Source organism: Labrus mixtus, chromosome 11 (genome assembly GCF_963584025.1).
Source record: "Labrus mixtus chromosome 11, fLabMix1.1, whole genome shotgun sequence".
In the NCBI taxonomy this organism is placed as follows: domain Eukaryota; kingdom Metazoa; phylum Chordata; class Actinopteri; order Labriformes; family Labridae; genus Labrus; species Labrus mixtus.
Genome location: NC_083622.1, coordinates 1,248,531 through 1,275,529, shown reverse-complemented (window position 1 = coordinate 1,275,529; position 26,999 = coordinate 1,248,531). Strand labels below are relative to the sequence as shown.

Here is a 26,999-nt window from a genome sequence, read left to right as displayed (position 1 = left end):
ATCTTGACTCGGTCTCGATCCCTAAATGTCTTGGTCTTGACTCGGTCTCGATCCCTAAATGTCTTGGTCTTGACTCGGTCTCGATCCCTAAATGTCTTGGTCTTGACTCGGCCTCGATCCCTAAATGTCTTGGTCTTGACTCGGCCTCGATCCCTAAATGTCTTGGTCTTGTCTCGGTCTCTGATATGTCTTGGTCTCAGTTAGTGTGGTCTTGACTACAACACTAGTAGCTGATCTATTTATTTTATATATTAATGTGATTCATGTGAATACTGAAGATATGCAACCCAAGACTTAAAACGAATTAGGATAAAAACAAACGACTCACTGTGGCATGAATTCATAGTCTAAAATCACTTCCTTTAACTGCAGTGATTGAGTTTGTTCTTTTTTCTTCTTTCAGGGGGCCAAAGGTGAGACGGGACCTGACGGCGAGAAGGTGAGAGTCTGAGAGTATCAGACGACGTTTAAGATAAAGAAGATTTTTGTTTTGATCAGGTGCTTTTGCCATTCCAGAAGATGATGCTGCAGCCGCTACAATCACAAACTTGAAGTACCTTTATTGATAAAGAACCCTCAACTTTTTGAAGTCTTACATCCGTCCACTAGAACAAAAATTAAGGCCACGTTTACAAGATTGTGAAAACGACCACCGTGCACATGGATCCACAATAACAACTAAAAACGCTGTAGTATGCATGCCAGGCTAGAAGTTGGCGGCTTGATTTTCTAATGAAGCAACACGCGCATACACACATACTGCTCCTTCCACAGGGAGACGAGGTGTAAACACACCAAAATGGCCGACGTTGATGAACGATGATGAGGTGTTGCTGCTGCTCCCTTCTGGTAGATGGAAGGTTAGGACATTCATGTGCTGCTCGGGCGGTCCAAGATTCAGAGTTTGGAAGTTGTTCCTCTGACTTCAGTGTGTTCATGTGATTTTAGTTCTCTGAATGTTGTAGCAACAGGAAACGCGTGAATTCTACAAAGAAGAAGATGTGTGAATGTCTCTGTTAAAAGTGATATTTGAGCAAAAAGTTGATGTGCAATACGTGAATTATTTAAAAAGTAAGTTGACATTAACAAAACATATTTTGCCCCCCATGTGATGATGATTCTGACGGCAAGTCGGGAAGTCGGGCACCTCATTCGTCCGAGTTTCGACTTGAGAGCAGGTGTCCATGTGCATTTTTCACATCGGAAACTAATTTTTCCAATTTGTCCGACACCACATGAATGCAACATTAAGCCCAGAAACAGCAAGTGGTTAGGGATCCCAAACTGAGGTCAAACAGCTCACACAGCTCATATGACTTTGGACTTGTCAGCTGAGCTGTCTGAGAGTTTGTAAAAGTGAAATGAGACGTTCAAAGATGCAGCAGTGTCCTTCTTTTACATCACTGAGACTACAGGGAGACACTGAGGACCACTATCTACGGAGAGCCTGAAGGGACAAAACAGCATGAGATTAAAGGACGGATATGTGTGTGTTATCTATGTTCCACTCATCATCAAACACTGTCAACAGAAACGTGGAGTTTCCCTCTCGTCTGGTGCCTTTTTGTTTTGAATACTGGTTCCTGTTTTTCAGGCTGATTGTTTACTATCATTTCCAGTCTTTACACACCTGTCCACACACCCACACACACACGCACACACACACACGCACACACACACAGCTGCTGCTGTTGTTGTTCGTCTTTCGTCACATGTTGTCGGGTGTGTTTTTTCGCAGGGTGTTTCTGGAAGGAAAGGAATTAAAGGAGCCAAAGGACTTAAGGTAATTTAACAGGAACACTGATGATGAAACACCCACACACACTTCACTTCCTTTTTGTAAAACCTGCCCTGATTACATCACTGATTGGTTTTTCTTCCTCCTTTTTTTTACCTTTCAGGGAAGTGTTGGAGACGGTGGAGACAAAGGACAGGTGGTTATTCTGTTTTATTTCTATGACGTCACGGTTAAAGAATCTCTGAAACGGGCTCCATCTAACGCCTGGTTTGACTGTACAATGAGTAATACAGAAAACAAACTGCTCCATCAACAGTGTGTGAAAGCAGGGATCATAAACACGTCATTTTTGGGATTAATTTGTTTGACATCTGAATCGTTTCTACCCTTTAATGACTGATGTTGAAAATGTCAGTGGCTCCAGTATTGTACCATGGGGAACTCCGCTGGGTGCAAAGTTTGGTAAGAAATGGATAAATGTTCAGGAATAAACCAGAAAATACTTTCTGGATTCAGATCCTTTCTTGTCCCATAAGGGGGACATTTGTGACATTTGACAACATCACCTTAAAATATTAATTAAAACAAAGTTAACAAACCAATCAACACAACATAATATGAAACAAAATAAAACATCACAGTAAAATCAGTAAATCAACAAAGAGCTCATATTTAAATGGGAATTTTATACTAAGTGCAAACAGAGCAAGCTAAGGGCTAACTGCTCGCTAACGGGGACAAATGAGACCTGGAGTCTTTTAGTGTTCCTCACAGGAGCTCTGAAACGACGACCTAAGGGGCCAAAGACTCTCTGAAGTGGGTGATGTGATCAGACCTCTATAGCCTCAGCTCTCCTCATGACCTGCTGGTTATAAATGGTCAGAAGCCGCAGCCCGACACCTCCCTGAGGTTTTGCTGCTTGTTTTTAAAAAGCCTCCCAGGTCTGTTCTTATTGGTTAGGGGTCAGGCTTCCAGACCATGCAGCAATACAAACATTTAACAATCTTACGACTATAAAGGTCGGACAGGAGTCTCTCTGTGTGGAGTCTGCATGTTCTCCTCGTTCATGTGTGGGTTCTCTCCTGGTTCTCCGTCTTCCTCCCACAGTCCAAAGACATGCTCGTTAGGTTAACTGCTGACTCTGAATTACCCGTAGGTGTGAATGTGAGTGTCTGGTTGTCTGTCTCTATATGTCAGCCCTGTGATTGGCTGGGTGTAACCCCGCCTCTCATCCAATGACAGCTGGGATCGGCTCCAGCACCCTGGCGACCCCGAACGGGAAAAAAGCGGTTTAGATAATGGATGGATGGATGTTATATTCCTGAGCTCCTGCCTATTTTTCTGTTAAAGCACTTTGTAAACATCTGTTTTTTATATAAATGGTAAATGGACTTGAGCTTGTTTACGACTACTCAAAGCGCTTTTACACCGCAGGTCACACCTCCACATCCACACACTGATGGTAGAGGCTGCTGAGTAAATTGACCATCAGAAGTAAATAATCCATTCATACACATTTATTCACCGCTGGTTAAGTGTCTTTCCCAGGGACACGTCGGACATGTGGCTGCAGATAGATAGTTACTCTATTAATGCTTTGCAGGTAATTTCACTTCTCATGTCTTTCCCGACAGCGAGGGCCCAAAGGTGCAGTCGGTGGTACCGGCGTCCCCGGCCCCGTGGGACCGCCTGGCATCCCAGGGACCAGAGGAGAGCGCGGCACCATCGGTGACCTGGGAGTTAAAGGCAAGGCGGGAGCAAAAGGTGTTCCAGGGCCCACTGTGAGTAAAGGATCGTCTGCATACTCTACATGAACTCAACGTGTTGTTGGTGTTTTAAAACATTGTGCAAAGTCACAGGAGTCTCTAAATAACACAAGGCTTTAAACATTTACGGGCTAAGAATCAACTCACTTTGATTTAGCACCTGATGCACTGATCTCTGTCTGTCCTGCAGGGTCCTGGTCTGACGGACGAGCAGGTCCTGCAGCTCTGCAAAGGTGTAGTCACGGCCCAGATCTCCCAGTACGCCTCCTCCATCCGCGCCAAGTGCTCCCAGGGCTGCCCCATCAACAACCGCACACTCATCGGGCCCCCAGGAGCCCAAGGGTCCATGGGATCAGCGGGGAAGTCTGTAAGTCCACCTCTAACCTCACTGCTTTGTTGGACGTAAAAGGCGGTGTTAAGTTTATATCTGTAGACTTCAATGGGACGTGTAAATATTAGTCAACACTTCAATTATAGTATACTACTTAATCATTTCGTCTCCGTCTCTGCCTCCTGTCAGGGTAAAGCAGGTAAAGCTGGAGCTAAAGGAGCCCGAGGAGCTCAAGGTGACCGGGGACTGGAGGGACAGAAAGGAGCGCCGGGTAAAAGAGGTGAGATCATGTTCTAACGCTGCTAAAGCCGACCTGTTTTATTCTGCTGATCCCCCATTTTAAAAACTCACTTATAGTGTTACAATGATAAACGTTACTGTTCAACAGTCAAACACGGGGCTGAGAAATAGAGACAGACATCCAGCCACTCTCAAGGATCAAGGTTCAAGGTTCATATTCACACTTACGGGCAATGTCGATCTGCAGAGTCCCTCTGCACCTTTAAGAAAAAGCTAAAGACCCAGCTCTTTCATGAATACCTACTAACTTAATGATGATGGTCTCCATATTATTGATGATGATGATGGTAATGACGATGGTTTTTGTTTGATAACGACGACTTATAAGATGGTTTCTATACTGATTAGAGCTCTCAAGAACTGCCCTCAATGTTGTGCTTTGCCTCTGGTCACTTCCTGTCAGCACCTGTGTGTCCAATCAGACTCAAAGCTGATCGTTTGCTCTTACTCACATTGTTCCCTTTTTTCTAGATCCTTGCTTGTGTTGTTCTTACTCTCTGATGTACGTCGCTTTGGATAAAAGAGTCTGATAAGTCAATTGTAGAATTGTAGAATGTAGATTAGATGATGTCTTTGGACTGTGGGAGGAGGCCGGAGTACCCTGAGAGTACTCCTGTCAGACGGGGATTCAAACCAGGACACCTTCTCGCTGTGTGCAGTCCATGACTAAAATCACACCTGGTCCTCAAAGTCATGAAGAGTAATTAGTACGTTTGCTTTTAAGGGGGCCCAAGAGAACGGCATTAAGAACTAAACTGAGAATGGGACAACTAAGGACAAGGCTCATGTCGTCATACAGATTTAAACCAACTGTGATTGTTATTCCTTTTTTTTTCTCAAAGCTTTTGTGTTTTTCTTCACAGGTCAAAAAGGAGCCAAAGGCCTCGCAGGTGCTCCAGGTAAAGGTCTGCCAGGACCTGATGGACCTCAAGGCCTCAGAGGTTTGTAACCGTTGATTTATACACAATCATTCAGGTTTTTAACAGAGAGAAGTTTAAATGATACAACACGTCTTCTCTAACAAGTGGGAAGGATTAATGAGAATATCACATCACTGCTCAAACACTGAAAGGTCCCAAATAAGATCATCAGGAAGTACAGAGAGCAGAATCACTGCATGAACGTTTTCTGGATTTTTAATAACTCAGAGGATTATTTTGGGTACACATTACTCATTTCTCCTTTCATTGCTTTTAACAACATGTCTAATTTTGATCAGTGTTCAGGGACCATTTCTGTTTATGTACAAGCTGGAAATCAAAATTCACAAAGTTCCGTTTTTGGTGACCAAGAAGTGATTTTTAGTTGCTGTGGTATCGAAACAGGTTTTTGATTATAACTGGTATCATATCGAAGCTCTAGATTCTGGTACAGAGACAACTCGAGTATAAATAAATATGCCATTTTAACAGAAGAACTATTGAGGTTTTCATGTGCCTGTTTTACCTCCTTGTTAATAAGCGACTGGTCTTAAATGTCTCTTTGATATCCCTCTTCAGGTTTGCCGGGACACCCAGCAGAACCCAAAAACGGCATGGAGGGTCCCCTAGGTCCCCGTGGTTTCCCCGGTCCAGTCGGTCAGACCGGCATGCTCGGGATCGCAGGTGTGCCGGGATTTTGTGAGGCCCGTGACTGCAGCATTCACGCACCGGTGATGCGTAAAGAGCAGGGTCTGGTGAAAGGACCGGTCAGTTTAAAGTTCTGAACCTGAACGTGAACAAAAAGGACTTCTGTGGGATTCTAGAGGGTCCGAGATTCTCCATGTGGCAACTTCCTCCAAATCCATTCGAGTTCACATAAGAGCTGGTTCCATGCGTAACTGAGAAAATTGCTAAATTTGTGGGGTTAATTTGTTTGACATCTGGATCGTTTCTACCCTTTAATGACTGATGTTGAAAATGTCAGTGGCTCCAGTATTGTACCGTGGGGAACTCCGCTGGGTGCAAAGTTTGGTAAGAAATGGATAAATGTTCAGGAATAAACCAGAAAATACTTTTTTAATCATGCCAGACAAACTTTCCTTTAAAATTTTAGAGGTTTCATTCTTCAGAAAGGATTAAGTACTTTCAGAATTGACCATGAATAAATGCGTCTAAAGTAATATTTGGTAAAAACGCTGAAAATTCCCCTGAAACTTTCCTCCATGTTGGTTTTTCATTCTTTTTTTCTGGCTAAGTCACATAAAAAAATTATCTGTAAATATTTTGTAAAGTAAGTCAAACACATGTACTGTACTCTGAAATATGTTTCAGATAAACTGACGTTTTTTAATCTGAGTCTTCAGTTTGTCGATCACTTCATGCTTTATTGTTCGAAAGGTGTTTCGCTTTAAAATTAGAAAATTTTCAATAACACACACAAAAAAAAAAAATCTAAATCTGTGCCAACACCTCAGATTGTCCATTGAAACTTAAAAAACTAGAAAAGAATTAAAGTAATTATATGTATGATCATGTCTCTGTAGTTATCTGGTTATTTTATCCTGCAGACTGATCGGTACTGTAAATGCTGGGGCATGCGCCCTCATGGACGCAATTGGAGCCGCCATCACTACCTGATGCAGTTGAAAATTCACCATTAATGATGTCAGTCTGGGACGCCCGTTGAGCAGCATTGAGAGATGTGTAGCTCAAAAACATAGTAATTTATCTGATCCTGGCGTCAGTAAAGTCCCTCATGTCAGCCTCTGCCTGAAACTAGGGGGGCGTGTCTTTGAAAGAGCTGTCAGGGTGGGTGTGTCCTACAACTTTTTGCTCCATGCTTTGGTCTATTTGGTCAGCATGACCTGATCAGGTCTCGCTAAGTTCTCGTAACTTATGTTGTGTTTAAAAACATTTAAAGACATATTTTTTTTAAATGTAATTGTTACAACTCAAGAAACATGCAGTTGTAATAAAGTTTCACGTTACAAGGTTATAATTTGTAAAAAAAAAAAAAAAAAAAAGGTTTCTAGTCTTCTTCTGGCGTCATTCAGCCTCTTTATACAAAGTTCAATGTCTTACTTTTAAAAGAGTAAACTAACAACACAACAGGATCTCAACACTAAATAAATCAATCATGACACAGAGTGCAGGGAAAGCATTTATTGCTCTAGTCTAGAGAGAAGAAACAGGAAGGACTTCACAAACGTTTGGCTCTAGTTTGTTTGATGGCACGTTACAGTACTTTGGTACACAGCACAACAACGACAGGGTAGCGAGTAAAACATAACAACCATGATTCAGTATTGCTCTGTGGTTTTTACAAACAAATTCATTAATGAGAGACAATATAAAGAAAAAACAGATTTAAGAAACAGTGCTGGTTTCACAGTTTTCCTAATCAACATTCACTTCTGTAAAAAAAACAAACACAACAACGAACTAGACCTGGGGAGGAGTTCCAGTTTCAAACAAATAACACTTACATTCAGATAATAAGAAAATAGACATTCATTCCAGCAAACACTGGAACAAGTGGTAACACACAAGAAGAGCACTTTTGTTTTACTTTTGCATAGAGAGGCAGTGGGAATCCTCGCTCTTACTTGGCCTTTAAGAAAATGGACATTATCAAGTGTTATTGTGACCATTTCCTGCTAACACTGGCGTCAGAGGCTAAATGCCTGATTTAAAAAAGTGAAAGGATTGGGAAGCAGGAAAGAGCATCTTCAGAGTTCTTCAATGTTTTGAAATATGATCCAAACTGATTCTCAGATTTAAGACAAACATTAAGACTGACTGAAAGTCAAACTTGTTAGAACTGAAACAATATCAGTGATTATCACAGCTGGAGTAAGTTCTAAGATTTCATATCAGATTTTTTTTGTCCAAAGAATCCTCAAGTGTGTGATGTCGCTACGATTATTTTACTGCTCCCGTTGTTGACATCTAGGATTACAGGTCACCAACGATTACAGGTCATCTTCTGAAGTCACGTTTGATCTCACAGAGTGTCTGTCTGAAATGGTTACTACAATCGGCAGGTGTGTGGTCTCCCGTCTGGGTTGCGTTGTCTAGTGTGTGCGTTCAGATTATGATGGTAAAAATCTGAAACTGTCCTCATATCTGTGGTCTCCCACGTTTTTTAAAATCCGTTCTGATTTGAAAATCGTTTAGTGTGTGACCAGCTTTAGCATTACATTACGTTTCAACCATGAATATATTCATGATTCTGTTATTATTAGCATATTTACCTGGTATGTTGTCTAGCTCCCCATCTTTGTGTAAAGAAATTAAGTTTGGACTTCTAAGTCACCAAAGAGAACTCGGAAGTTTTAACCCCTCTGGAAAGTCAAGGGGTGGTTAGAAAAAGTGCGTAAAAAGACTAAAATTCTACTGTAATGGTATCTCAATAAGCACAAAGTAGAATGATAGATCTATAAAAGTGCATAAAAAGTTTCAACTCTTCGCTGATGTGATACGCAGATGATATGATGCTTTACCTAAGACTGTCCGCACCAAATTAGGACTCATAGGGCATCTTGGCAGTAACTTTTTCAAGAGTTTTGTGCATGTTTGAAAGCCCTAATTCCCCCCCTAACAATTCAGTCGTGTCTCATCTCGAGTTTTTATTACCAAATATCTATTTTTAGCCTGCCAACATCTCGTCTACATCATGGAAAGAAGGTCGCCGATGAACTTTTATCGTTAAAACTGCTTAACAAGAATCACACAGCGCTCCGCTCAACAGTGTGCATGTGACATACACAGCTCTGTGCAGCGGCAAATTACGTTTTAGTCGCACGACAAAGTGATTAAAAAATCGAATTCAATTCAATAAATTTTAGCTATTCGTTGTTGCAGCCTAAAAATCTAAAGATGGATAATGTAACATTTCCAAGCAGCTCGGGTAAAATCAGGTCGATATGAAATGGTTTAAATATTTAAAATGTTGACTTCTGCTTTCAGATTTAAATGGAATCGTAACAGATTCTGCTGGTTTTTATAACATGATTTTTTTATTATCATAAATTAATAGTCGGTCTTTGTGCTATTTGCTCATCTGGCACTTGGGCGATATGTTTTGTGACTTTATGAAAGTCATCATAGTGGTTTTTTTTCCCCTTGAAAAATAAAATATATAAATGTGTGCTTTGTTTAATTCGACTGGCGTACAGGTGGACCAATCAGGTGCTTTCTGCTCTTTCCTGCTTCGTCTCTCTTTCACCTTCCTTGCTGGTTATTCTTTCTAACAACATTCCCATTAAAAAGTGCTTTGAAAAGGAAAGACAGATATTTTTCAGTGCAAATCTAGAGTCACCTTTTAAACCATTCATTTCCCAAAACACAAAACTGAAACATCACAATCAATGTTCTCTTAAGGCAGCAATGTTGGAATGTAAACACAGTGATATGTGTCATTCCTATGTAGCCTACATCACTGTTTCCTAAACATCCAATTAGTAATCTAACTAACACAAGACAGACTTTGATTTGTGCACGTCTGTCAGTTGCATGTCAACCCTTTTTGTACCTGATTGTTCCTACAGCTACCTAATCTCCTATGTTACTATTAATACCATCTTGTTCTCGTTTCCCTTCTTCCCTTTAATGCTCTAAACAAGGGGTCCAAATATGACGGCTAATGAGAACCATCTTTAACCGTTCTTTTGGGAAGCTTTGAGTCATTGCACGAAAAGTAAACAAAAGAAAAATAAACAACAACTCCAAGTTGCAGAGTGGGAGAGGCTGCTGGTTCAGGAAGTGTTTTTTTCAAACTATACACTAAATGAAAGATTTATATTAAATATATTAATAAATATTAAAACAAGAGCATAAAAAGGATCACATAGGGTTTATCCTACTCGTTTTTATGTCATTTCTGAGAAGTCGAAGAATTCCCAATGCCCATTTTTAAAATGCCCATTTTTACAGCACCATTAAACATGTTCACAGCCTGGTACAAAAAAGATTTGGGCCTGAGTTAGCTCATGTTCTTTTGGCACTAACTGTACAGAGGAGGATTTTTCTTGTAACTCGTCCGTTTTGATTAAATGAAGGCTAAGAGTTTTGCATGATCAGGAGCTTGGAAAATCTGACTGACAGGCGGGTATGTTGTAGCAAGTTGCCAGGAAGGTAAACGCCCGCCTGAGCTCCACTTCTTTACGTCTAGATGGACTGAAAGGTAGATTAAGACATATCCAGGATGGCCATCGTTTGGCAAAACATGGAGCCCAAAACTCTGAGGTCCAAAAACAAGAAAAGCTCGATTAGTTACATATTAGCACCATTAAGAGCCAGTTAGCACCGGTCAAATCTTCTCTTCTGATAATTAAACTAGGCGAGTCTCATGCCCAAACCGTCAGTCAGGTAGCTGTGACCAAGACATAACTTCCTGAACCAGAATCTCCTCAAACGCTGCAACTTGATCGAAGTTTTACAGGAAATCACAGAAGAGTTTTACCTTAGCAAACAACAAAAGTGATGAGATGTTAGTTGTTGTTTAGTAGTTAGTTTGAGTTGATTTGATATACGGGATAGCAGCTTTTTTCTGTGATCCCTGGCGGCTGCATGAAGACATAAAAAAACACTAAAAGCTACTTCCATCAAATGCCGCAGAGGATGGAATAAATACTTTAAATAATGGGGGGGTTATATAAATAGGATGTAAAGCGGGAAACTTTTTTTTCTAGGTCAAATCAAACAGCAGTGAGAGAGGCACAAGTGAAGGAAATGAAGGAAGAACACTTAGATTCATTGTGTGCATTATAAACGTCCTCTTGGTGATTGTCAGAGAACCAACAAGAGATCAAAACAGATGTGAGTCCTCGAGTGTAGCTGCTTCACGCTGCTTCACACTGCTAGGCACTGCTAGCGAGGTAGTGGGTCGTTTCAGAGCTTATTAAACAGTTTGAAAAAATAGACAAAGCCTATATAAATATACTCTTAACATCTTTCTAAAGTGCGAGAGGACAGCAAGCAGAAGCCAGAAACTCTTCTCTGAAATCGTACCATAGAGACAGCTGGTTTTCAGAGCTCGATCATTTGTTCAACTAAATGATCGCCCCAAGAAGAGGCAGCAGCAGCAGAATAACGGACCCTGCAGCAAAAAGGAAAATAAGAAAGGTTACCTCACAGCGAAGACAGAAGTATCACACATCATCACCCACAGAACAAGTAGAATCCAGCCTTTACTGTTCAGAGCGAAAAAACTTTAAAGAGGACATATCATCCTCTCCTCCACCTTTTCAAACAGTCCCCTCCTCCACCTTTTCAAACAGTCCCCTCCTCCACCTTTTCAAACAGTCCTCTCCTCCACCTTTTCAAACAGTCCCCTCCTCCACCTTTTCAAACAGTCCTCTCCTCCACCTTTTCAAACAGTCCTCTCCTCCACCTTTTCAAACAGTCCTCTCCTCCACCTTTTCAAACAGTCCTCTCCTCCACCTTTTCAAACAGTCCTCTCCTCCACCTTTTCAAACAGTCCTTTCCTCCACCTTTTCAAACAGTCCCCTCCTCCACCTTTTCAAACAGTCCCCTCCTCCACCTTTTCAAACAGTCCTCTCCTCCACCTTTTCAAACAGTCCCCTCCTCCACCTTTTCAAACAGTCCTCTCCTCCACCTTTTCAAACAGTCCTCTCCTCCACCTTTTCTAACAGTCCTCTCCTCCACCTTTTCAAACAGTCCTCTCCTCCACCTTTTCAAACAGTCCCCTCCTCCACCTTTTCAAACAGTCCTCTCCTCCACCTTTTCAAACAGTCCTCTCCTCCACCTTTTCTAACAGTCCTCTCCTCCACCTTTTCTAACAGTCCCCTCCTCCACCTTTTCAAGCAGTCCTCTCCTCCACCTTTTCAAACAGTCCTCTCCTCCACCTTTTCTAACAGTCCCCTCCTCCACCTTTTGAAAGAGTCCCCTCCTCCATCTTTTCTAACAGTCCCCTCCTCCACCTTTTCAAACAGTCCTCTCCTCCACCTTTTCAAACAGTCCCCTCCTCCACCTTTTCATACAGTCCTCTCCTCCACCTTTTCAAACAGTCCTCTCCTCCACCTTTTCAAACAGTCCTCTCCTCCACCTTTTCAAACAGTCCTCGCCTCCACCTTTTCAAACAGTCCTCTCCTCCACCTTTTCAAACAGTCCCCTCCTCCACCTTTTCAAACAGTCTCCTCCTCCACCTTTTCTAACAGTCCTCTCCTCCACCTTTTCAAACAGTCCCCTCCTCCACCTTTTCTAACAGTCCCCTCCTCCACCTTTTCAAACAGTCCCCTCCTCCACCTTTTCAAACAGTCCTCTCCTCCACCTTTTCAAACAGTCCTCTCCTCCACCTTTTCAAACAGTCCTCTCCTCCACCTTTTCAAACAGTCCTCTCCTCCACCTTTTCAAACAGTCCCCTCCTCCACCTTTTCAAACAGTCTCCTCCTCCACCTTTTCTAACAGTCCTCTCCTCCACCTTTTCAAACAGTCCCCTCCTCCACCTTTTCTAACAGTCCCCTCCTCCACCTTTTCAAACAGTCCCCTCCTCCACCTTTTCAAACAGTCCTCTCCTCCACCTTTTCAAACAGTCCCCTCCTCCACCTTTTCAAACAGTCCTCTCCTCCACCTTTTCAAACAGTCCCCTCCTCCACCTTTTCAAACAGTCTCCTCCTCCACCTTTTCTAACAGTCCTCTCCTCCACCTTTTCAAACAGTCCCCTCCTCCACCTTTTCTAACAGTCCCCTCCTCCACCTTTTCAAACAGTCCTCTCCTCCACCTTTTCAAACAGTCCCCTCCTCCACCTTTTCAAACAGTCCTCTCCTCCACCTTTTCAAACAGTCCCCTCCTCCACCTTTTCAAACAGTCCCCCTGTGGTCTAAATGAAACATCTGTGCTTTGGTCAAAATATAACATGAATCAAGCACCAGAGGAGGTTTGTGACCCTGCATGAGGACTGGATGGTTTATTTCACATGTTGTGGGTCAGTAGACTCTCAGGTTACCCAGATAGATGTTCAAACACACTAAAAGTGGGTTTCTCATAATATGTCCCCTTTAATCTTTAAGTAAATGTTGCACTAACATGGCTAAATGCTCGGTTTTTTTTTCGATCCACAATGATTGTTTACAAAAAATTTGAGCAAAGTAGGGCACAGTTGAATGATGAAATCTTGATGTGTGTCCCTGTCAAGGGACTGTATAATTAAAAAGGTGGATGACAAGGCAGCTGCCCAAAAGTGAAGCCAAAACATTTAAAACTCCCCCTACTGAGTGGCTGCAGTATATGACATAAGCTCCGCCTCCTCCATGTCAACAGATGGGACATGGGTCAAAAAAAAAAATCCAAAACACATGGTTTCTGTCTTAATATTTAGAACTTTAGAAACTGTGAGTGTCTACTTCAAACGGACACAATAATCTGTTCTGCTGTGGACTGAATCCCCCTGAGTGACCTTTGACCTTAAATCAGGAGGTTAAAAGTGATATTTGGTTTTAGAGGAAGGGGTGGGACCAGACGATCCCCGCTGCACAGGCTCTGGCTCCAAATGCTCATCATGTCAGCGGCCATCACAGAGGGGTGTTTTAGCTTTGTTTTTGTACATACAGAGGAGGTGGAGGCGTGTTGTCCATCTTTAATAACATAATAACAATGAGTAAGGTCTTTTACCTGCTTTTTGTAACATAACAATGAGTAAGGTCTTTTACCTGCTTTATGTAACATAACAATGAGTAAGGTATTTTACCTGCTTTATATAACATAACAATGAGTAAGGTCTTTTACCTGCTTTATGTAACATAACAATGAGTAAGGTCTTTTACCTGCTTTTTGTAACATAACAATGAGTAAGGTATTTTACCTGCTTTATATAACATAACAATGAGTAAGGTCTTTTACCTGCTTTATGTAACATAACAATGAGTAAGGTCTTTTACCTGCTTTTTGTAACATAACAATGAGTAAGGTCTTTTACCTGCTTTATATAACATAACAATGAGTAAGGTCTTTTACCTGCTTTATGTAACATAACAATGAGTAAGGTCTTTTACCTGCTTTATGTAACATAACAATGAGTAAGGTCTTTTACCTGCTTTATATAACATAACAATGAGTAAGGTCTTTTACCTGCTTTATATAACATAACAATGAGTAAGGTCTTTTACCTGCTTTATATAACATAACAATGAGTAAGGTCTTTTTACCTGCTTTTTGTAACATAACAATGAGTAAGGTCTTTTACCTGCTTTATGTAACATAACAATGAGTAAGGTCTTTTACCTGCTTTATATAACATAACAATGAGTAAGGTCTTTTACCTGTTTTATGTAACATAACAATGAGTAAGGTCTTTTACCTGCTTTATATAACATAACAATGAGTAAGGTCTTTTACCTGCTTTATGTAACATAACAATGAGTAAGGTCTTTTACCTGCTTTATATAACATAACAATGAGTAAGGTCTTTTACCTGCTTTATATAACATAACAATGAGTAAGGTCTTTTACCTGCTTTATATAACATAACAATAAGTAAGGTCTTTTACCTGCTTTTTGTAAAGTGTCTCGAGATAACACTTGTTATGAGTTGACGCTATACAAATAAAAATTGATTGATTGATTACCTGGTGCCGAAAGAGAACCAGAGCAGGGGACGCTCATGAAGTTGATCCTTTCCTCCTTAACGGTGCCCCCCGGCTGTGAAGAGGACAGAAAAAAAATCAACCCTGAACATAAAAACCTCAGATTGTTCTCAAAAGTCTCACAACATTAACACAAATGTTTTGTAGTTAGGAGGAAGATGCTCTTTTCTAAAATGAAACAGTCATCAGATCGCTCTCGTCAAAGCCACTAGACTCCTCATACAGCTGACCCTGTGTCCACCTAGCGTTTATTTTCGTTTATTTTTATTTTTATTTAGTTGTTTTCGATGAGGTTGCAGCAGAAAGCGCAGCGCCCAGTTCTGCTTTTTTTTGTGCAGCCGCTCCGAGAGCTCAAGCTGAAAATCTTTCAACTTTTCAGGAAGGCGCTGTTGACGTCACCGCGCAGTAAAAAGTAAAAGAGCAGTGTCGGTCATACAGCGGCCGCTGTCAACAGACTGTTGTCATGGAGACAGGACGGACATGCAGCGCTTTTTCTGCCCGGAAAAAAACTCTTAGTGGACACGGGGCCTTCATATGTTTGTGTTATTGGTTGATTCTTATGTTGTAAATTATTATGGTTTGGTCAATAAAACTAAAAACTAACCACCGGTCTGTACTGAGTGAACCCACTCGTCTGGATCTGGAACTGAAAACTCAGAGTTTCCCGCCTGAGTGTAAATCAACTCAGACACTGTGGAACGACCTTCCTGAGGGTCTGAGAGGAGGATATTGAGATTTTTAAACGCAGTCTTAAAACTCATTTATTCAGTCTGGCTTTTATATAACTTCAAATCTTAACATTATTGTTTTGTCTTTTTTATCCTACTACAATTTTAAATATTCTTCTCCTATGTATTCATTTTAATATCTTATTGCTTTTATGTGTCGTATTTAATTTTTTAATTTTTAATATTTTTTTTAAATTCTTATTGGTGTGCATTAGTCTCTCAATGATTTTATAAAATACTTTTTCGTCAATAACTTTTCTGCACTCTTGTAAAGCACTTTGAACTGCAATTTAATTTGTCTGAAAGGTGCTGTATAAATAAAGTTTGATTGATTGATTGATTGATTGATTGATTGATTGAACTCAGAGCTCAGGGTTAGACTGAGAGTTTGGTGAACCTTTAAGAGGACGGATGTAACTGTTGTTTCTGTTTCTTTAGGATCTGTAAAGTTATCAGAGAGACAATCTCAGAGTTACAAACACCAGGCTTCCCGTTTCACTCGCTCTAAAATATAATAAAATTTATGACTTACCGTCTTGTGCACCTTCTTGGCCTGTAGGTCAACACATTTGTCCAGCAGCATCACTCCTCCTTTAATCTCCTTGCACGGTGTCATGCAGCCACTCTGCGACCCGGCGGTCATGTAGTAGGCGAAGGACTGCAAGAAAGAAAGAAAAACAGCACAAAGGCAATCTGATAATGAGCAGATTAAAAAGTGATTTTCTACAAGTTGATGTAGAGGATGATTCCCTCAGCTGTGTTCCCCTAAATGTACTGATTTTATTCTGTCCCCAATATCGGTATCAGTCTAAATCATATATATATATATCAGTTTGTAAAAACATATCAGTTACATGTGTGCGTTTTGAGGTGAGATTTTTTACCGATTTTTTATTTTCGCTCCATGTGAGGTCACAGTTTGGGTCGAAGCTAACGGCGTGTTGGTCACAGCATTCATATGTGGAGTTGCTATGCGTCACCTCCGAGCTGCTCCTCACGCTGGCAACGGTCACTGGGTGTGCAGAAGAAGAAGAAGAAGAAGAAGAAGGCATGTGAATGTCAAAGCCGTGTTTTTTCATTTTTCCCTCCACACCCTGAAAGCTTCCAGATCGGGTGCCCAGAGGTTACACTTTGCTGAACGTATCTCACATATACTGAATTTACCTGCCACTAAATGTATCAAAAAATGTAACAGGAGGATCCTCCGATTCACCTTAAACCTGTTCACCTGGGACGTGATCACTCTGTCGACAGCATCAGAAACATTTATTCTATTTGACGCCATGACACGGGCAGACACGACGGAGTTCTCAATCAAAACAATAACAAAAGATGACGTCGAGGCCGGCGGGGAATCATGGGAGTTCCCTCTGCTACTGCACCCTCCACGATCCGGGGATCATTCAAACTGCTAACAATGAGTAAGGTCTTTTACCTGCTTTATATAACATAACAATGAGTAAGGTCTTTTACCTGCTTTATATAACATAACAATGAGTAAGGTCTTTTACCTGCTTTATGTAACATAACAATGAGTAAGGTCTTTTACCTGCTTTATATAACATAACAATGAGTAAGGTCTTTTACCTGCTTTATATAACATAACAATGAGTAAGGTCTTTTACCTGCTTTATATAACATAACAATGAGTAAGGTCTTTTACCTGCTTTATATAACATAACAATGAGTAAGGTCTTTTACCTGCTTTATATAACATAACAATGAGTAAGGTCTTTTACCTGCTTTATGTAACACAACAATGAGTAAGGTCTTTTACCTGCTTTATGTAACAATGAGTAAGGTCTTTTACCTGCTTTATGTAACATAACAATGAGTAAGGTCTTTTACCTGCTTTATATAACATAACAATGAGTAAGGTCTTTTACCTGCTTTATATAACATAACAATGAGTAAGGTCTTTTACCTGCTTTATATAACATAACAATGAGTAAGGTCTTTTACCTGCTTTATATAACATAACAATGAGTAAGGTCTTTTACCTGCTTTATATAACATAACAATGAGTAAGGTCTTTTACCTGCTTTATGTAACACAACAATGAGTAAGGTCTTTTACCTGCTTTATGTAACATAACAATGAGTAAGGTCTTTTACCTGCTTTATGTAACAATGAGTAAGGTCTTTTACCTGCTTTATGTAACATAACAATGAGTAAGGTCTTTTACCTGCTTTATGTAACATAACAATGAGTAAGGTCTTTTACCTGCTTTATGTAACAATGAGTAAGGTATTTTACCTGCTTTATGTAACATAACAATGAGTAAGGTCTTTTACCTGCTTTATATAACATAACAATGAGTAAGGTCTTTTACCTGCTTTATGTAACATAACAATGAGTAAGGTCTTTTACCTGCTTTATGTAACATAACAATGAGTAAGGTCTTTTACCTGCTTTACATAACATAACAATGAGTATGGTCTTTTACCTGCTTTATATAACATAACAAAGAGTAAGGTCTTTTACCTGCTTTATATAACATAACAATGAGTAAGGTCTTTTACCTGCTTTATATAACATAACAATGAGTAAGGTCTTTTACCTGCTTTATATAACATAACAATGAGTAAGGTCTTTTACCTGCTTTATGTAACATAACAATGAGTAAGGTCTTTTACCTGCTTTATGTAACATAACAATGAGTAAGGTCTTTTACCTGCTTTATGTAACATAACAATGAGTAAGGTCTTTTACCTGCTTTATGTAACATAACAATGAGTAAGGTCTTTTACCTGCTTTATGTAACAATGAGTAAGGTATTTTACCTGCTTTATGTAACATAACAATGAGTAAGGTCTTTTACCTGCTTTATATAACATAACAATGAGTAAGGTCTTTTACCTGCTTTATGTAACATAACAATGAGTAAGGTCTTTTACCTGCTTTATGTAACATAACAATGAGTAAGGTCTTTTACCTGCTTTACATAACATAACAATGAGTATGGTCTTTTACCTGCTTTATATAACATAACAAAGAGTAAGGTCTTTTACCTGCTTTATATAACATAACAATGAGTAAGGTCTTTTACCTGCTTTATGTAACATAACAATGAGTAAGGTCTTTTACCTGCTTTATGTAACATAACAATGAGTAAGGTCTTTTACCTGCTTTATATAACATAACAATGAGTAAGGTCCTTTACCTGCTTTATATAACATAACAATGAGTAAGGTCTTTTACCTGCTTTATGTAACATAACAATGAGTAAGGTCTTTTACCTGCTTTATGTAACATAACAATGAGTAAGGTCTTTTACCTGCTTCTTGTAACATAACAATGAGTAAGGTCTTTTACCTGCTTTACATAACATAACAATGAGTAAGGTCTTTTACCTGCTTTATGTAACATAACAATGAGTAAGGTCTTTTACCTGCTTTATATAACATAACAATGAGTAAGGTCTTTTACCTGCTTTATATAACATAACAATGAGTAAGGTCTTTTACCTGCTTCTTGTAACATAACAATGAGTAAGGTCTTTTACCTGTAAAGTGTCTCGAGATAACACTTGTTATGAGTTGAGTTTTTTATACAAATAAAAATTGATTGAAAGCGGGAATGGATATATTTAGATTTTTATTATATGTTTATAGGGACAAACATGGTGTGTATGGTACATTATGTTCACTCAAATTGTGCTTTAAAACATTTTTTTTTTATGAATTAAGACAGTTTAATCAATAAATGATTCATAAGAAAACAGAAAATAAGACCCCTGAATGTGTCCCCCACCTATTCTGAAACAAAACAAAAAGTTGCCCTGAGGTATTACAACGACCTCAGAGGTTAACAGTCACATTATAGTAACCTCAAACATTCCTGACACGTGGTGGGGATTTCTCTGAACTTCATCTTCTTGTAAACAGAAACTGACCTTCCTGGAATAACAGGGGAATCCCATTGGCTGCTTTCACTATCGTAAGGGGTTTACAAACTATATTTACACTACATTATAATAACAGATTCACGTATTTTTGCATTGTTTATGTGCTAGCATTAGCTCAGGGGATTCCTATCACAAAATGCTTCTTTATTGAACATGTATTAAAAAGTTAGCAGAAAGTCAGTGCAGGATCGGCGCAGCTAATAGGACGACACGACAACACGGCAACTTAGTGCAGAAAAATCAACCAATCAGAGGGTCACAAAGCAGAAACAAGTGTAACTATGATGTAACAACAATATGCGTGAAATATATTAAAGTATAATAACAACAGTAAACAAAGAGTTACATGTGATGTGATCGGTTAGAAAGGAGCCGCAGAACCTCATTCGAAAAACTGCGATTTTAATGATTTTTCTGTTTTCTGACAAATTTCTTCAGCAGATAAATAAAGTTTTAGATATTCAAGTAAATCTAGAGGTAGCGACAATATTAAATTGACTTTTATGGGACAGTTACTTAACAATACAGTATTAGGGCAAGTGAATGTGAACAGAGCAGGTTAACTAGGTGTCTTTAAAGGTTTATAAAACTCTTACTATGGACATTACTGTAGCGCCGATTTGTCCAGAAATCTCTAAACTTCACTCCCATGAATGAACGTGTGCTTTTTGAGGCATTAATATGCAGCCATAAGAAGTTGAATTGTTTTGGCGTAGCATCGCTAACGGGATTAATACGTAATGACGTATGCCGGTGTTTGCCCAGGATGAGTCAGCTAACGTTAGCCCGTTAGCACGTTAGCCCGTTAGCTTTGACATCTTGGTAAAATAAAGTCACAAATCAAAAGTTGCATTCTTAACATCACACTTATGAAACTCACCGAGCAAAGGAATGACGACGAGAGTTTTCATGATGATGAGAATCTTTGTAATGTGAAGACAAAATCTTTTGCGCAGCCAGAAACGTGGTGACTCATAACGTGTTAAACCTGCTATAACGTGCAACGCTTATTGTGTCCGGTCGAAATGGAGACAGCAACATGTGAGTTCCGTGCAAGTGTCCGTAAACAACTCCAACTAAGATAGACATTTAATATCATCATACAGACGTTAACAACTTCAAATGTGTACTGAGGATCAAATATATGTTTATTTAAAGTGTTTTATATTTACAGGGACTGTTGCAAAAACAAAATAATATTAAATCATGTTGCTGTTAATATTTATTTATTATTTTAATACTTTTGATGTCTTTGTGAAATCTCAATTCAACAACAAAAAATACACTTTTTGCTGCTCTGATGTTCAACGATATTATCCTCGTCTTTGCATTAATTTAGGACACCCTGTTCTATGAAATTACAATAAATTAACTGAAGTTATAAATTACAATAAACAATGTAGGCTCAATCTAATAGTTTTGTTAAAAGTCTACACTAATATAACTAAGGAAGAAGAAGAATCTAAATATTCATCAATATTCTGTAAAAATATTTATGATTTTTATGCATTCGCTACTAAAAAAGCTGAGTAACCATGGTAACACACGGCTCCTGTTTCCACCTGAGAGAGGGAAGGTTGTCCCAAAGCCTGCCGCTGTATTTCTACCCTACACCTTGAGGAAGGAGGAGTTTGAAAAAAAAAAAAAAAAGCGCCACTCACTTCTGACGGAGGAGGAGAGTGTAGGAGCCCACTCACTTCTGCTTTCGATAGCTGCTTTTCGATAGCGTGTATAAAAGCAGAGCCATCATCACCACCAACAACATCACCAACAACACCATCATCATCATCATGATGATGACTTCAGAGTTTGTGAACGTGGCTCTGCTGCTCTCACTGTGTAAGTATAAAAAAAACAAATCTTACTTCATTTGAACAAATGTGATATGTGTGATATCTGCTCTCTCACGTTTTAAAGGCTGTCTCTACACAGTGATGCACAGTGATCAAACCTAATGACAGGTGTGTTTCTCAGGTGTGTGTCTCACTCTCAGCATGACTGTCAAACACGACCTGGTGGAGGTTAAGTCTGAGGTCGGAAAGGACTCCATCCTGCCCTGTCCCGCAGTTTTTAAACCAGGGGTGGAATACTTATCACTCACATGGTACAAGGTAAAACACACGTTTATTTCATGTATTTGTTTTATACACACAGACTGACACTTAGGGACTTCTACTTCAGTTTGTGGATTTAAAACAAATTCTCATTTCCTGCAGCTTCAGCGACGCACACACGGCCTCATCTGATTGGCTGGTTTAAATTTAAACGTGTACTTTCACTTTCTTTAACGAACTCTGTCAAAGCAAAAGTAGGACAAAGCTTTTTACTGTATGCAGTTCATACAGCCTAAAGTTTAATAATTACCAGCCTCTTCTATATATTACAAATGTTTAGACAAAAGAATCCACGTTTCATGACCATGAAAATACCATTTTATCTCTGTCAATTAAAGATCAGGACATTTGATCTTTTTGTACTTTTCTAACCAAAAGTCAGTCATTAAGGCAGTTTCTATGAGTAATATTATAGATTTAAAGCAAATGTTCTCTTGAGACACTTTACAAAAGAGCAGCTTAAAAGACCAAATTCACCTGGAGCCAGTGGGAGGGGGGGGGGGGGGGGGGGGGTGACGTTTATCATGGTGCATAGACTTCAGCACGTTTAACAAATACATTAGGAAAGTTACTTCTGATGAATTTGCGAAACTTAAACTGTGTTTAGGAGTTTGCCTTTTGGACTGGATGTTGTTTTTCACACCGTTCTAAAAAGATTGAATGTGCACTTTGTTTTTCAAAGCGTCAGCACTTTTGGAAAGTGTTGATCATTAGAATTAAAGAGACAGTGTTGTTTTTTTTAGTGTGTTATAAAGAAGCACTGAGGGAGGAATTTAAAGCTCTTATCGGGTCATTAAGGTCATGCAGGTGTTTAGCAGTATCACACAATTATTAAACTACAAATAAAACCACCGTTAGTGATAGTCAGTGAATAAAACAGTACTTTAATGATGGTTACGCAGGTCCATAATGTATGTGTTCTGATGATGTCACAGGCGATAGATCCTCCCTCGTCCCGTCTCAGCGGCCTCCTGACCCGAGACCTCCCGAACGGCACGACGAGCTACTACCTGGGCATGGAGCGAGAGATGGAGCTGGTGGAAGACTCCCCGGACGTCTTCATGCCCAACGTGACCTGCGCCGACCGTGGCGTGTACACCTGTCACCTGGCGGCACCCGTGGGAGAGCAGAACAGGGAGAGGCAGGTCGTCCTCAGCGTGGCAGGTAATACTCACCTGAAGTTTCTAATTTCTTTCTTTATTTATTTATTTAGCGTTAAAGTCGCTTCTCTTGTTTGAATAAGAGTCAGACAACTCTCGCTTGTGCCGTTTGAAATCTTCATCACAGTTTGTGTTTGGCGTCCTGACTCCGACCTCGTCGCTTCTCACAGTTTGATTTTACATGCAGACATTTCAGTTGAGTTCACACATGTGAGGTGACACATGAGTCATGATTTGAATCAGGGGAAGTCCAGACTCGGTCAAGTTTCACACCATGGTTCCAGAGTGTAGGTTTCATAGTGAGAATGTCCGCTTTTAAAAACGTAGAACCACCCCCCCCCCCCCCTCAAATCTCACTTCAGAAGAATTAGAAGTAACTCGTAGCCTCTTATTGGAAAACAAGAGCTGTGTCTGAAAGAAAACTACTCTCTGTAAAGACAGGATGTTGTAAAGGTGTGTGAACTCTGAGTGATCATTATCCTACCCTGTATGGTGCTCTCGTTGTAACCCTGTTGTGGTTGTGTTGTGACCCTGTATAAACCAGCTCTCTCAGAACGCTCCGTTTTGGTGTGTGTGTCTCTTTAAATGTAATGAGCCCCCCCCCCCCCCCCCCCCCCCCCCCCCCCCCGAGTTTTCCCCGTAGACATCACTCCTCTGTAGAGAGAATAAAAATGGTGGACCTGCTCAAAAGTTTTGTTCTAGGCTGGAGGTGGAGTCTATGGGTGGAGATACCAGGGGAGGGGAGGGTATCCCACTGTGACATCACAAAGAGAACACATTTGAAACGGATCATTTGTCTCTGTGTTGTAAGACTTATGCAGACCACAAACAAAGGACTGGATGGTTTATTTCACATGTTGTGGGTCAGTAGACTCTTAGGTTACCCAGATGTTCAGAAACACTAAAAGTGGATTATTCATAATGTGTCTCCTTTAAGACTCGTGGTGATCGTGCATTTGAGGCGGTACCTCTGATCATTTGGATCTCTGACTCTGCTGAGTCGTTCAAACAGCAGCTGAAAACGTCGATGTTGAGACAGGCCAGAGGGGGATCAGGTCTACCTGCTGATCTGTGTTTTACTTTTTTTTTTTTTTTAAATGCACCTTTGCAGGAAAAAGGAACTTTATCCATCCAAACATTAGCAGCATCTCCAGAAACAGTCGATGAGAAAGCGTCCTTGTGTGACTTTAAGGAGTGAAGAGAGATAAAGGATCAGCGGTCATGATGAATCGTCTGCTGAACACGATCTGTGTGTGTGTGTGTGTGTGTGTGTGTGTGTGTGTGTGTTCCAGTTTATTCCGGCTCAAACTTCAGTTTCTTTTCTCCTGCAGATTGTTCTGATGAGTCGTCGGAAACCCTGATGAAAGACGCTTACATGGTGGTTGCCGCCACGCTGCTGCTGATCTTTGCACTCATTATTTTCAAGATAAGCTATGTAAGTGATTTTAAATATGCTAACACACACACACACACACACACACACACACACACACACACTGCAGCACTAACACAGTTTCTCTTTTCTGTCTCCGTCGCAGGTTTGTTTGACGAACATCCTCGGAGAACGAAACGATACGACGACGACGACGAAGAAGGAAACTTTATTGGACGCTAAGCTCAAACCGCTCGGAAAGAAAGACCTCATGTCGATTCAGACTCTGGGTGCCAAACCGTCGAAAACCTCCACGAAGAAACTCAGCTGTGTTTGAAGAGAAGGTCTGCGCTGGAGTTTCTTCTTCATTAGAAACAATCACAAAAACCTCAAAAGAGTTCTCAAACATGTAGAGTTTTGACTTAATTTATGTGCAATTGATTCAAAGGAAGGCTGAAGTTTAACCAGTTATAAAATAGAATTGACCCTTTATGCCTCTAACTCTAAAAAGTGTTTAAAAACTCAACTTCACCTCGGAAAATATGGAAATCAAATCTGGACACAGGAGGGGGATGTTCCTCCTCGGACTCTCGGGCGCCTTAGAGATCTGACACTGAACTAGACGACTCCTGTACGGCGATCTGAAACATGGCAGCCGTGGCGTTATGAAGCATTACAGTTAGCAAGTTGGCGTCGGTTGGAGAGTTTTCAGGAGAGCTGAAAACAACACACTCAGGGGGAGTTTGACTTCACAGAGTCGTTACTCCAGGGTGCATTTTTTATTTGTTATTTATTTAACCAGGATCGTCCCATTGACATTAAGAACCTCCTTTTCAAGACCTGACCGAGACGGGCAGCAAACACCCAAAGCTACAGGAGACATCTTTCATAGTTGCTAATGTAATGCAATATTCAGGATGTAGCATATTGAGCCTCTAAGCTCCGCCTTCTGACCAATCAGAAGATGGAACTCTGTGCCATGATCGTTAGAGTCCGCAGACTTTAGCCCTTTATACATTGCGTCTCTTTGCCTTTGAGCTTTCACATTGAATCTACGTCGGTATGACATCACTGCAGACGTTTAACAGCGATGCAGTTTCTCTCCTCTTACTCGTCTGTGTCTACCTCTAAATAACTCCGCCCCCGTCATTACGCCTCCAGGACATAAATATTAACAGCGAGGCGTCAAAATCCCATCGTGAAGAGGCAATGTGAAAGGGGCTATTTGAAGAAAGAGGAGGGAGGAGTTTATGGAGAAAAGCTCGTCTGTCGTCCTGTTGATTTATTTTATTCTTTGAGATTTGTATTTGTTATGTAAAGGAGGATTTTAAACAGGTTTATGTTTATTCTGTAAAGTGAGATAAAGTGCTAATTTAAGTGCACACTTTGTAGACATGTTACATCTGTTGTATTTCTGTTTTTAGCTGGTTTCTTTTTTTTTAAAGTTTTGTCTCAAACGTTTCTGAGCATGAAACCAGACGGAAAGTCTGATTCAAGATGAGCAGAAGTGTGACTTCTTCTTCTAAATACGCCTCCCATGTTAAATATAGAGGGGAGTGAACCCGATCTTTGTTTAAAAGAGGAACAGAAAACATATTTAAACACCTCTGCTCTTTGCTGTATGTAGCGCTTTCTGTACATTTTTCAATAGGCAGCGCCCTAGATTCATAAACTTAATTAATACTCAAAGTGTGTGTTAGTTAACCCTCTATTTATGAATTTAGAGACTTGTTTTACTTGGTGATACTGCACCTTTAATTTCAGAGTTAAATGATTATCATGCACCTCCTTTTTGTGGTCTTACTGAGAATATAGACACATTATATAAATCACATGACAAATATGTCCCAAAGATCGACCCGGAATTTATTAACAAAAATAAAATGTTGGTAACGAAACAAATGAGTGACTTTTATCATATATCAAATAACAGTCTACTATACCGACTTTTCTCAAATGTTTCTGAACATGAAACCAGACGGAAAGTCTGAATCAAGACGCTGCATGAGCAGAAGTGTGACTTCTTCTAAATACGCCTCCCATGTTAAATATGGAGGTGGGAAACTTTGCATTTTGCTGTATTTTTACACTCAGGGTAGATATTAAAGATGGGACGGGCCTGTCTTCAATATCTGAGTTTATTAAAGTCTGTGTGAGTTATCCTTCATAAGGATGCACAGAGAAAGAAGTACAGATGAATACATGTTTAAACAGTTACATTAAAAACCTGTATCTCAGTCAGGAGAGGCCTGATGATAAAGAACTTTATTTATTTATTACGTTAATCTCTGGAAGTTACCATCTCCGCTCCCAGCATTTATGCCTTTGACCTCTCCCTAAAGCCGTACTGAGTTGGAAAAAGGACTTACAGGAGTATGCAGCTCCCTCTACTTTGAACGACTTGTAAGAGACTCTGAATCTTCGGGAGCCGGTGTCCTCGGAGGATTTTATTGGTCTTCTTATTTATTCTTCTTGACCTTTTTGTTGGCCTTGTTTAGGACACATTTTGATGGAAGCTTCTTATATTTTGTGATCACTTTATTCTTGTGTTTTATTTCTAAAACAAAGTTAACATGTCTTTACCTGGCAGCTCTTCTAAAAGGTGTTCTTAATCTCAGTGAGACTTTTCCTGGTTAGATAAAAAAAACATTGGATAATGTGGAAGTGTGACTTTGTCTCTTGGACTCTTTGTGGTTTGTTGATGTGTATCAGACTTCAGGCCGCCTCTGCACATGTTAACGCCCCAGTTTCCAACCACCCTAGTCCTAAAAGTCTGGACACGCCCCTGAATAAAGGAAAGGATCAATTAAAAACATTAGAAGAAGGATTAAGAATGGATTTTAAAAAGGTTAAAAGCAAAAGGTGAAATCACATAAAGGCATGAAGACGTGATTTAAAGGATGTCTCTGGATATTCAAACCCTGTGTTGTGCAGGATTTCTCTTTTTTATCTGAAATGCCCAAACTTCAGAGAATATTGTTGCAAATAAGGTTTCTTAAATGTTTGAGGATGATGTTTGTTATTGTTGTGTGACAGTATTATTACCCAATAAGAGAAG

General features: G+C 40.0%; 2 protein-coding genes and 2 long non-coding RNA genes across 4 annotated transcripts in view; 2 read left to right on the top strand and 2 right to left on the bottom strand.

The window, feature by feature from the left end:
• The window catches only part of zgc:113232 (uncharacterized protein LOC541546 homolog), a 32,057-nt gene extending 25,646 nt beyond the window's left edge, over nucleotides 1–6,411 (top strand). The window contains exons 19-26 of the mRNA XM_061049543.1: nucleotides 404–439; nucleotides 1,739–1,783; nucleotides 1,902–1,934; nucleotides 3,373–3,519; nucleotides 3,695–3,871; nucleotides 4,025–4,115; nucleotides 4,999–5,076; nucleotides 5,635–6,411. Of these exons, the coding sequence (XP_060905526.1) occupies nucleotides 404–439; nucleotides 1,739–1,783; nucleotides 1,902–1,934; nucleotides 3,373–3,519; nucleotides 3,695–3,871; nucleotides 4,025–4,115; nucleotides 4,999–5,076; nucleotides 5,635–5,840 (813 nt within the window). The 3' untranslated portion in view covers nucleotides 5,841–6,411. The remainder of the gene's footprint in view (nucleotides 1–403; nucleotides 440–1,738; nucleotides 1,784–1,901; nucleotides 1,935–3,372; nucleotides 3,520–3,694; nucleotides 3,872–4,024; nucleotides 4,116–4,998; nucleotides 5,077–5,634) is intronic.
• The window catches only part of LOC132983285 (uncharacterized), a 162,362-nt gene that overhangs the window by 76,167 nt on the left and 59,196 nt on the right, over nucleotides 1–26,999 (bottom strand). The window lies entirely within an intron of this gene.
• LOC132983265 (uncharacterized) lies at nucleotides 20,988–25,222 on the top strand. The gene is made up of 5 exons (XM_061049519.1): nucleotides 20,988–21,134; nucleotides 21,270–21,406; nucleotides 22,345–22,573; nucleotides 23,901–24,004; nucleotides 24,108–25,222. Exons 1-5 carry the CDS (start codon nucleotides 21,086–21,088, stop codon nucleotides 24,276–24,278), a joined length of 690 nt encoding a protein of 229 aa, XP_060905502.1. The 5' UTR covers nucleotides 20,988–21,085; the 3' UTR covers nucleotides 24,279–25,222.
• Nucleotides 25,255–25,845, bottom strand: LOC132983266 (uncharacterized). The gene is made up of 2 exons (XR_009674823.1): nucleotides 25,647–25,845; nucleotides 25,255–25,365 (listed from the first exon to the last, which is right to left on the bottom strand). It is a non-coding gene; the product is annotated as an uncharacterized LOC132983266 (long non-coding RNA).

Coding starts and splice junctions, on each gene's coding strand:
- LOC132983265 (XM_061049519.1), top strand. CDS start 21,086: ATGATGATGACTTCAGAGTTTGTGAACGTGGCTCTGCTGCTCTCACTG. Junction 22,574..23,900: donor GGTCGTCCTCAGCGTGGCAG/GTAATACTCACC, acceptor TTTCTCCTGCAG/ATTGTTCTGATGAGTCGTCG. Junction 24,005..24,107: donor TTATTTTCAAGATAAGCTAT/GTAAGTGATTTT, acceptor TCTCCGTCGCAG/GTTTGTTTGACGAACATCCT.